Source organism: Carlito syrichta, unplaced genomic scaffold (assembly GCF_000164805.1).
Source record: "Carlito syrichta isolate Samal-C Ts95f unplaced genomic scaffold, Tarsius_syrichta-2.0.1 Scaffold314133, whole genome shotgun sequence".
NCBI lineage: Eukaryota > Metazoa > Chordata > Mammalia > Primates > Tarsiidae > Carlito > Carlito syrichta.
In genome coordinates, this window is record NW_007258229.1 from 96,601 (window position 1) to 108,682 (window position 12,082).

Genomic DNA, 12,082 nt, shown 5'->3' on the forward strand with positions numbered 1-12,082 from the left:
TACCTACAACTAAAATTAAGAAGCTATTTGTCAAGGTCATTGCCTGCCAAAACAATCACTTGTGAATTATTGGGAGTCTCAGATTTCATTTGTTTACCTAGTTTTGCCTCCCAGTACCTCGAGAAAAAACTGCAAACAGCATATAAATGTACTGAGCCCCTGCTATGATCAATCACTACAAGTAAGCAAGTTCACACAAACTGTTTCATTTTCTTTACAGTTCTCCTTCGACCCGGTGCACTGCGAAATCTAATATAATTTTGTGAGGGGGGATATTGTACGAGAGGAGTGACTTAAACCAATTTTTGCCTACTTAACAGTTTTACCTAAGGTCGTACTGGGCAGCCGCAATGATCACTCCATTTACCGTGGAAATGCTGTCAATCTCTTCCCTTCAACATCACCGGTTTCCGGAACCTAAAAGCGAATTTCAATTCTCGGCCACGGGTTTCAGGGAGTGGCCAGGATCCCCCCGCCGCCTTTGCTTCCCCCCCAGAGGGCCATTGGCAGTCCGAGGCAATAATTTAAATAAGGCGCGGCCGTTCCGTCGGCCCGGGCTGCTGCTCACTGATTGGCCACCGGGCGAGGGAGGCGGTGCCCGGAGGGGCCCATTGGTGGAGGCGGGAAGTTTAAACAGAGGCGAAGCGCCGTACTCGTTCCGTCTCTCTTTTGAATCTGCGAGTTTGTGGGCCCGCTTCCTTTTGTCCTGGGGTGTAGTCTGCCGGAAAAGGAGAGGGCCCGAATCCGCCCACGCAGTCTCCACTGCCGCCCCCGAGGGTCCTCGGCCAGCGTACGTCCTGAAACCCGCTCCCGAGCAGCGGGAGCGGGGGCAGGAGGGCCGGGCCGGGTCTCCAAGCCGCCATGGCGGCCCGGCGAGCGGGGCGAAGCTGCTGGGCGGCGAGCCCCACCGCGCGGAGGTCGCCAGTGAGGCTGCTGGACCCCGCGGCCGAGGAGGAGGCGCCTTCGACGCCGGTCCTTTCTCTCAGCCACTTCTGCAGGTCTCCTTTCCTCTGCTTCGGGGATGTGCGCCTGGGGTCCTCGCGGACGCTGCCTCTGGCCCTGGACAACCCTAACGAGGAGGCGGCCGAAGTGACGGTCAGCCGCTTGCCGGCCGCGGACCTGGGCTTCCGCGTGTCGCCGCGCCGTTTGGTGCTGCAGGTAGGTGTAGGGAGGGGCGTGCCCCGGGCCGGTGCTCCCCGTCCCCGCTGTCTTTGTCGTCACCTTCCCTACGAGGAACGAGGCTTAGAAAGGAGCCTTCGCGCCCTTAAAAAAAAAGCCCCTAGAGAATCGGGGCCTTCAGTCAATAGCTGTTGGTGGGCCGTTAATCCACGTGTTTTTCTTTCTCTGTTAAAGGCTAGGGTAAGCGGTAGCTTAGGCGGTGACAGCACTTGGACGCGCGCGCGTCTTCCATTTTTAGAAGCATTTTTGATAGACGTCTCGATTAAAGTAACAAGCGTTTTTAAATAGGCTTCAGGCCTTGCAGATTACTCTCGCAGTTGTAAATTAATAAGCGGGGACAAAGAACCACTCTTTTTTAGGGTTGACAGGAGTACAGCTTTTTGTGGTTGCTTCCTAACAGCCATCTTAATATTAGTCTCCGTATGTATCTTTAGCATCAAGGTAACTACTTTTTCTGGTAAAATAGTGAGCTTTGTTTTGGCAAAGTGGCCACCATGACAAACAAACAAAAACCTTTGGAATTGTTTTCAGTATGCATATGTAGTGTGTATGCACACTTTAATATTTTCATCCTTTATTATTGTTATTTTGGTGTTTGTGTAATTTTGATGGTGCATCAAATTTAATTTTTAATGCTATTTCAAGAATCTCACTCGTAGCTTTTACTGCTTTGCATTAGCCAGAATGATGTTTGAATCTCCATCAACAAAACCCAGAGAATTTATGTTCTTCTTTTGACTGCTGTGGCCTTTCCATTAAGTAGAACCTCCGAAAGTGTGCAAACCATTAGCTGAGGAGGCCTGAACTAGTAGGCTAAAAACTACTTAATCAGGCTGTAAAAAGAGACTCTAATCTGAGGTTCCTTAACCGGTGACATCTGTGGTTCATTCTGTACTTCAGAACCTGCCCACCTCCCCCTCCCTTCTGTTTTACTCCTTTGAATCACTGCCTGCTTTCCTTCTTTGGATAGATTTCTTTCCTGTCTACATAATACTTTAACTTATTGCTTTTTGTTATAATGTGGAAATAAAAATTTTGTTATTGTTTTTAGAATAAATTATGTTAGTAAAAATTTACTGCTCTTATTTTTGAAAACCAGCTGATGTCATATGGTTTATCCTTTAAACTTCGTCTGTTTAAAATAACCTTTAAAAACTTGTCTGTTTCTCCTGTTCTGTCATGTCAGAATACTGCATTTGGCAGATTGTGTCTACCTGCCAGCGGGTTGGATGTAGATGGTAAAGTCTGAACCCTGGAGTCAGACTGCCTTGGTTCTGATAACTAGCTGTATGGCTTTGGCAAAGCTTTCTGGATATTAGTTACTTTACAAAATGTCCATAATCATAGTACCTGCTTCTTTGGGATGTGAGCATAAAGTGAGTTATATAAGATTTCTGTACCTGTGCCTGGAATACAATAATTATTTAACCAATATCGGTATGATCATGTGGACATTAGAGGAGTTTATGAGGAAGAAGTAATTTAGTTGATCATCTTTATATTTCTTTCTAAATAAAGTCTTCATAATACAAGTTTATTATATTTTATTTTATTTTATTTATTTATTTTTTTTGAGTTGGAGTCTCACTCTGTCGCCCAGACTGGAGTGCAGTGGCCGCTCCTGGCCACTGCAGCCTCGACCTGCTGGTCTCCGGCGATCCTTCCACCTCAGCCTTCCGAGTAGCCGGAATTACAGGCATGTGCTACCACGCCCGGCTGATTTTTTGATTTATTGTAGAGATGAGGTCTTGCTACCCAGGTGGGTCTCGAACCCGTGGGCTCAGGCAATCTACTCACCTCAGCCTCCCAAAGGCGCAGGATTACAGGCTGAGCCACCGAGCCCGGCACAGTTTACTATATTTTAAAAAGAAGTACTGTATTATCTAAAGAAGTAAAAATATACAATAAAGTTTTTAGAACCATTCAAATAAAGTGACTTGAAGACTGTTCCATTGCTTTCATACCATTTAGATTTTATTATAACTTTATTTTTTTTGTGAATCCTGTTATTACTAATGACTTTCTTTATTATAATGCAATGAGCAGGTAGGGTAAAAAAAACATTTGACTTGTTAAATGCTTAGGGTTTAGAATGTTGGTGACCAACAACTATTAATCTCTATATTGTTAGTTGTATATAATGTGTTTTGGTTATTTTATAATTTCTATTGTCAGTCATTTAAAATATATTCTTTTTATTATAGCCTAAGGAAAAAATTGTTATTTCTGTTACCTGGACACCATTCAAAGAAGGCCGTGTAAGAGAGACTGTGACATTTCTTGTAAATGATGTTCTGAAGCATCAAGCTATATTACTAGGAAATACAGTTGAGCAGAAAAAGAAGAAGGTAATGCTTTAATCATTCTGGGCTTTACTCTAAGAAAATGTTTAATAATATGTAAAAGTTATTTTGATAACATACTTGAAGTAACATACATAATATTGCTTATTTAAAGGTAATCTTCAGTGGCCATCAACTTAATTGGCATATTTTGCTTATTTTTGCAGAGGAGTCTTTGGGATACCATTAAGAAGAAGAAAATTCCAGCCTCTTCAAGTCAGAACAGAAGAGTTTCACATATTAAAAATGTTAATAGAACATTTAATGTTTCCCAAAAAGTTGACAGAGTTAGGAGCCCACTGCAAGCTTATGAAAATTTGGCTATGAATGAAGGCTACTCCTCAAGAGAAAACAATTCTTTAACCCTTGAAGAAATTAAAATACCCCTGTCACCTATTAGCCCCACTGTCAAAGAGTGCCATGGTGAAGTCTGCTTGCCACTTTCTATACGTCGATCTACTCCCTATTCATCTCTTAATGCATCAGAAAATGGGGAGCTAGTGAAAGTAGATGACAATATTTCAAAATATTATACTGAGAAAGTCATTACAGAAACTTCCTTTAGTTCCATAAATATTAATGGCAAAAGTGAAGATAATAGTGAACTTATTCTTACTCCAAACTACTCTTCAAATCTGAACATTACACAAAGCCAAGGAAAGTTTCTAAGTCCAGATTCTTTTGTAAATGATAACTATGTAGCTAATAATGAAGTAGAATTAGTGGCATGTCTTTCATCAGATACACTTAAGAAAGATAATTCAAAGCCTGTGCATTTGGAATCAAAAGCTGTACATGAAATTTATCAGACAGTTTTAAGTCCAGATTCCTTCATAAAAGATAATTATGGACTAAATCAGGATCTACAATCACAGTTGATTAATCCCATTTTGTCCCCAAATCAATTTGTAAAATATAATGTGACATATGGGTGTACATCTCAGCAAACATGTAAATTATCACCAATACCAAACGAAAATTCTCAAGTCCTACAGTCTCCTCAAGATTGCAGAAAAAGCGAAGTTTTGCCATGTATTTCTGAATGTCAAATTTCAAAATCTCCCAAAACTATGTTTGAAGAAACTGTAGAAACGAAGTCAAATGACTACAGTTTTATAAAAAAAAGTCATCCTAAATTTTCTGTAGTTCAGGATATTTCTAGTTATAACTACAATAAACCTAAAAGACGCCCTGTACTTTCTGCCACTATTACCAAAAGGAAGCCCACCTATGCCAGAGAAAACCAAACTGACATTAATAAACCAAAAACAGAAAGATGTCTCGACAGTTCAGTAGGTGAATGTGAAAAAGTAATAAATAATCAAAAGGAGAAAGAAGTTTTTCATGCTTATCTTCCAATTATAGATCCAGTATTAAGTAAACCTAAGAGTTATAAAAATGAAATGACTCCCTCTTCAGTGACAGCTTCAGTTGCTCGTAAAAGAAAGAGTGATCAAAGTATAGAAGATACAAGTGTGAGAGCCGCAGTTACAGAACATACAGAAGTACGAGAAATCAAACGAATCCATTTTTCTCTCTCCACGTCTAAAACGCCAACTGTTAAGAACACAAAAAATGTGATAACACCTATCTCAAAATGTATTAACAACAGAGAGAAATTAAATCTGAAGAAGAAAACTGGTGAGTTTTGTTTGAAATATACACCTTTAAAAGGCATATTTTCTGTTTCTTTTGATTTAGTAAGTCTGCTACTGATAAGCTTGTATTAGTACTTGTACATCCTAATTTACTAATTACTTAGTGGAAGATGTGATAAATGTAGTATGAGACTAAATTCTAAAATAGTTGTTGTCCTGTCCTAAAACTTTTGGTATTTTACTTATCATTAATTTTCTGCATTAATTTTGGTTTAAAAAAATATTGTATTCAAATACTTTAATTGCTGAGTTCTTTGGCATGCCCTTAACTTTTGCACCAAAGAAAGTACAGTACTTTATTTGCATCACTGTAGTCCAGGTCTTGATCAGAGGGCTCAATGAAATGTCTGACCCCAATTATACCAATTAAAGGAATACAGAAGGGACCTTTGCATGCTCTGTGCTCCTGGTGACATTATTCTTCCTCCGCTTCTACCTAGCCATTTATGAGGCATGAATGTAGGACTCCAGAGTTCTGTACTTCCCTGGGACAAACCTTATTGTTTCTTCCCTAGTGCTCACAGCTTCACCATCACTGCCTCCGAAACAATTGGAATTAATTCCATCATGCCCTTTTAATCAGTTACTTAATTTGACAATCAAGGTCTAGGCAGAAAAAGAAACCACAGTAGTTATTTTACCAGATAATTTAAAAGAAGACTATGATATATACCACATATTTTATTTCTCTTTGAACACCCATTTCCTATATTCTTTAGCTTTTTTAAACCCTTCTGTACCCCTTGGACTCACTGTTCATTATTAGTGTCTCTCCTTTCCAAGCACTTCCTCATTTTACTGCAACCCTCTCAGGTTGTGTCTCTTTTCTCTCATGACCTTGGGCTTCTTGATAGCATCTCAGATCTGCTTCTTGCTTTTCTTTTTGTTTTTTTTTGAGTTGGAGTCTCACTCTGTCGCCCAGACTGGAGTGCAGTGGCCGCCCCCAGCCACCGCAGCCTCAACCTGCTAGTCTCCAGCAATCCTTCTGCCTCAGACTTCCCAGTAGCCGGAATTACAGGCATGCGCTACCACGCCCGGCTGAGTTTTTTGATTTATTGTAGAGATGAGGTCTCGCTGCCCAGGCGGGTCTCGAACCTGCGGGCTCAGGCAATCCACTCACCTCAGCCTCCCAAAGGCACCGGATTACAGGCTGAGCCACCGAGCCTGGCTGCTTCTTGCTTTTCCTATCTACTTTCATCTCCTTTCATCCTTAAAAACAAATAAAAATAAAACAATAACAAAACAACTTGAATCTCTTTTTTTGTCAGATTATCCCACCCATGTTCTTCCTTGTTACAGTAAAACATTATTCTCTTGAGAATAAGCTTTGGAGAAGCTTATGATGCTTTCTCCAAAACTACTACCATCAAGATATCAAAATCCTTGTAGAAGAGTTTTCCAATAAGCTGGCCTTTTAGTTTCAACCTATTGAGGCCATGCTTTCCTTCAGAAAGCCACCTTCAACATGTTTTATACCCTTGTAATACATATAATTCTTTAATCCATCACTGTTTCCATAGCCCTCACCTCTGACATGTTCATGTTCCTTTCTTTATTCTGGATTTCATTATTCATCACAATCAGCTTAATTCACCCTCTAACCCTTCATTGTATATATCCAGCAAATTCCAACCCCAGTTCAATCTAACGCTGCCTACTCTGTGCCTGAATCTTGCTGGTTGGTCTTCATAACCACTAACCCCAGTAAACCCTTAATTCTTTTTTGGCTTTCCTGGTTTACTGGTTCTATCATTTTGCTATAGGCTATCTCATGCCTCTTCTCTTTTCTCCCGAAACTTCTCTTTCCTCCTCTCTCATGAATTAAGATCGTTAGACAGTTAATTTAGAAGCATTATATGTACATATTAGAGGTCTATTCTGAAGAAATAAATTTGGGAGGCTTACATGTGCAGATAGTACTGAAAGCTATGAGATAGGATGAGATAATTAAAGAAATGAGTAAAAATATGAAATAAGGTTCAGTGACTAATCCTTTATGTACTCCAAGGTTTAGGGGCAATAAAAGCCTTCCACAAAGGAAACCAAGCAGTCAGTGAAGGAAAACAACCAGGAGCGAGTGGGGATGGCAAGACGAAGTGTTCCAAGAAGGTAGAGGTTCAAAGTATCAAACACTTTGCTGATAGTTCAAGATGAAGATTCACAAAGAATTACTGAATTTAGTAGTGTTATTGATGACCTTCACAAGAGATTTCAGTAGAGTAGTGAAAACTGATTGAATTGGGTTCAACACATAGAGAAATTGGAAATACTAACATAAGCAATTTTAAAAATGACGTTTTACTTCAAAAAACACTATTCAAGGTATAGTCTATATACAGAAAAGTATACAAATAAGTATATAACAGTGAATTATTGCAAAGTGAATATGTAGATTCTCTCAAGGAGTTTTGCTTAAAAGAAAAGAGAAGAATGGCACATAGGCTAAAGGAATGTGTTTTTAAATTTTTTTTAAATGTGAATAATAACATATTTGCATGTTAATGAGAAATGGCCCAGTAGGGAGCAAAAAAATTGGAAATGTGGAAGAGTGAAGACAATTTCAAAAGCTGAGGTGGAAAGACACAGGCTCTGTTGAAGAAGAAGACAGCCTGGTCTTACTAGGTGCATAGACATTTGATGCTGTAACGGGGAAAGAAAGTAGTGGATGAATATACAAGTAAGGGACTAGGTGGGCAGACTGAAAGTTTTCTTCAATATTACTATTTCCTCAATGAAATAGGGCAGATGATCAGCTAAGATGAAGATCCGAGCCCTGACTCGACACTGCCAGGGGTAGAAACCCATCTTTATTTTACTAACTCTGAGTTTAGCCAAGTTACTCAACTGCTTAATGGATCTGTTTCATCATTTATAAAATGGTGGTAATGATAGCATCTACTTTATATGATTGTTGGAATACAAAGGAAGTTAAAGTAAAGCACTATAACCGAGTCCAAAAAAGAATGTGCTCAATAAATGTTAGCTTATCTAATTTGTGCAAAACCAGATGCCCTTGCTATGTTCACTCACAAAACAGGTCCTCCTCTTTTGACCTCCCATCCCAGTAAATGATACCTTTATATTTTTCATTGTTTAGGCTAGGGACCTTGGGGTTGTCCTTAACTGTGTTCTCTTTTACCCTTTCTCTATAACTTAAACATAGGTTTTTCTGATTTCAAACTCACTTGACCAGCAAATCTTCTTCTTCTTCCAAATATATTCAGAATCTGGTCACTTTTTATCACTTCCAATGGCATCATTTGGGCCAGTCTTTGTCATTGCAGTGTCTGCAAAAAGATCTTGCATTCATCCTTGCCTTCTCTATATTTTCTTTTCTATGCAGCAGCCAGTGTGATACTTTTGAAATATTGGGTTCTATTACTCTGTATCATCTAGTGGCTTCCTGTCTTACTGAAAGTCAAAGTTCTTAACAATGGTTTTACAATGCCTTGAAAGATCTGTATTGTCATTATTCTCCTTCTAACCTCACTCTTCCTCTCACTCTCCCTTTCTGGCTTCCTTGTGGCCTGGGAAACTCAAATGTGCTCTGTCCTAGGGTATTTGCAACTTATTGTTTCCTCTATGTGGAATAATTATTTTCAACTTTCTCATCATACGAAGTTCAAAAATGCCAGTAATTTGCTCAAGGTCCCCAAAACTAATTATTTAGAATCATGGTTTAGGTCTACCTAACTACAAGTAAATGATCTTTCCACTATATCTTACTACACTATTGGGATTTAAGTGACAGAAAAGATAAATGTAAGGTTTTTATTTTGGGCAATGACAATCTTGAAAAGCAGAGTGGGATCCACTGGTCTCAGAGTTCAGGGTGCCAATGTAGATAGAGATGCTGGGTAGTGTCCAGTCTGTGATGTTTTTACTCCTCTGCTCATGACACTTGTGGCTCTCTGCTGTTTTCAGATTATTTACAAACTTGTTATTCTGCCATTTAAGGTTGTCCTTCATGTGACCTCTATTTATCCAGCCGGCTATATTATTCTTAAACATTCTAGCGATTCTTATTATCATTCTAGCTATGTATCCTCTTATTAGCATTTATGCCTTTTCACATTAATTTATAACCTTCACTTATTTCACGTACTGTAACCAATTTGTGTTCATTGAGTTCCCTAATGGATTTCCCTCTGGGGAATGGTCCCTGGACCACCAGTTAACTATTTCTTTGGTTATCTATTTTGATCTCTTATAAGGTGTACAATAAATAGTGAATTAATTGAATGAATGAATGAATGAACAAATGAGCCACTGAAGTGTTGACACTTGAACCCACTGTTGGAGGTTGAGCCTTTTTGCTAGATTTAGAGAGACTTATACACACGGTATGTGATTCATGAGGTAAACTGATTAAGATTGACTCTAGCTTATTTTGACAAATGTAGAACAGAGAAAGATACATTTTCTAGATACATTTGTCAACATTGATGAGGTGCTTACTCTGCTGAGGCACTGTGGCCACAGGGAGGAAAGTTACAATTTTTATCCTGATGTGGTTTTCAGTCCTATGATGAACCTATGCAGAGGGAATTACAGAAGTACAGACGGACAGGCTCTGTGTGAAGGATAAAGAGGTTTGAGATGGTTCCACAAAAAGTTTCCTGAAGAATAAAATGATTCCAGGCAGAGTTTCTGCAGGTTTCAGAATAAGGAATTTCTCCTCAGGAATTTATTTTTTTAATGTTCGATTAATAGAACCCAATAATCTAATAAATATTATGTTGCAATTTAGTCATGATCCTTATTTTCACAATTGATATAGATTTGTTATCCCTCTAAAATAGGAGTAAGCAAACTTTTCCTTTAATGGTACAGATAATGAATATGCTAGACTTTGTTGGCCATTTGATCTCTATTGCAAATACCCAACTCTGCCACTGTAGTGGGAAAGCAGCCCGAAACGATGTACAAATCAATGAATATGACTGTGTTCCAGTAAAATTTCATTTATGGACACTGGCATTTGAATTTCATATAATTTTTCTGTGTCATCCGATGTTATTTTGATTTCTTTTCAAGTATTTACAAGTGTAAAAACTATGTTTAGCTATTGGGCCAAGCAAAAACAGGTAGTGAGCAGGATTTTGCAGGTGGGCTGTACTTTGCTGACCACTGCTCTTATTAACTCTTTGTTTATATTTAGTAGTAGTATATGCTGGTGTGAAACCTGCTTTTTTAGAGAGTTAACTGCTATTCTGCTGGGTTATTTGCTACTATTTTATTGTATTTTCTTTGGTAAATCACTTAACATTCTATCAGGCACCTGGGATACTAAGTTGGGAATCAGCTTGTTCTCATTCTCCATCACTTTCCTGCTTAGCTGGTATTAAGGCTTGTTGCTTCCACTATTAAAATTACTCTAAATTTGTCTCTGCTGCCTCTGTTTTCATTTGTCTCACCATATCTAACTTGGATCATTGTAATAACTGGCTTGTGATTTTCTGTCTTATCTTGATCCCATTCATTCTGTTATCTATTCTGTTAAATGCGAGTTTTACTTCCTTGATTAAAATTCTTTATTGGGATAGTAGGTGTTTCATAGTGATTAATAGTGCAGGCTCTGGAACTATACTGCTCAGATTCAAATCCCTGCTTCTTGCTAGGTTGTGTGACCTTAACCATGTGCCTTAATTGCTCTAAGCCCCAGTATCCTAATTATATAAGTTGTGGATATAATAGTGCACTTCTCATAAATTTGTTCTGATAATTGTGTGAGTAAAATATTATGATATTGCCTGGCAGAAAGTATTTAAATATTAGTTGCTACTATTATTTTGAATATTACTGAACTCTTTCCTAGCTCTTTCAACCTTGTGATGTCATTTCCCACATAAATTCTTTGTTCCATTCCTTTATTTTTTGAACAGTGCTCTTAGTGGGGCTTTATTTATTATTTTTAAATTGTGAAAAAACACACATATGAAATTCACCATCTTGGCCATTTGTGAATGTGCAGTTTGTGGCAGTAAGTACATTAACAGCATTGGGCAGCCCTCACCACCATCCATCTCTAGAACTCTTTTCACCTTGCAAAACTGAAACTCTGTATCTAATAACTCTCCTTTCCCCCTTCCAGCAGTTCCTTGGTTACCACCATTCTACTTTTTGTCTCTATGAATTTGATTACTCTAGGTATCATGTAAATGGAATCATGCAGTATTGGTCCTTTGCCATTGTCATTTCACTTAGCATAATGTCCTCAAGGTCTATGCGTGTTCTTCTTCGCTCCATTCCTATTGCAATATTGTCAATAGGTTGTATTCCTTAAGCCTAATTTTTATTTCATGAGTTAGCTCCAGGAAGGCTCTTCTACCTTTTTTTTTGAGTTGGAGTCTCACTCTGTCACCCAGGCTGGAGTGCAATGGCACGCTTACGGCCGCCCTAGCGGCCACCTTAGTGTCAGGGCTCTGGTGATCCTTCCAAGTAGTCAGAACTACAGGCACATGCTACCATGCCCGGCTAATTGTTTTGATTTATTGTAGAGACGAGGCCTCGCCAAGTTGCCCGCGGGTTCAGGCAGTCCACTCGCCTCAGCCTCCCCAAAATGCTTGGATTATAGGCTGAGCACTGAGCCCGGCCTTCTACCATTTAAACTTCTTTTCTACTAGACCGAGAAATACCTAAGAACTGGGACCATATATTTCAATTCTGCATATTCTCAGTCCTAGCATAGAGTCTGTAATATATATGTACACAATAAATTGTGCTTGAATCTAGTCTTTGGCTTCCATAAACACAAAGTAAATTGTGGTTTATGGTCTGTGACTTCCAGGTGTTGGTTTCATAGACCACAGAGTTCATAGCATTAGTGCCTGGAGCACTGATGTTAAGTATTTGCTAAATGAATATAATTGTGAAGAAATCGAATTCAACTTTCAAATCACT

General features: G+C 39.0%; 1 protein-coding gene across 1 annotated transcript in view; it reads left to right on the plus strand.

Annotated features, from left to right (window-relative positions):
• The first annotated feature begins 610 nt into the window (after positions 1 to 610).
• The window catches only part of ASPM (abnormal spindle microtubule assembly), a 75,019-nt gene continuing 63,547 nt past the window's right edge, over positions 611 to 12,082 (plus strand). The window contains exons 1-3 of the mRNA XM_008071162.1: positions 611 to 1,158; positions 3,384 to 3,527; positions 3,689 to 5,162. Of these exons, the coding sequence (XP_008069353.1) occupies positions 862 to 1,158; positions 3,384 to 3,527; positions 3,689 to 5,162 (1,915 nt within the window). The 5' untranslated portion in view covers positions 611 to 861. The remainder of the gene's footprint in view (positions 1,159 to 3,383; positions 3,528 to 3,688; positions 5,163 to 12,082) is intronic.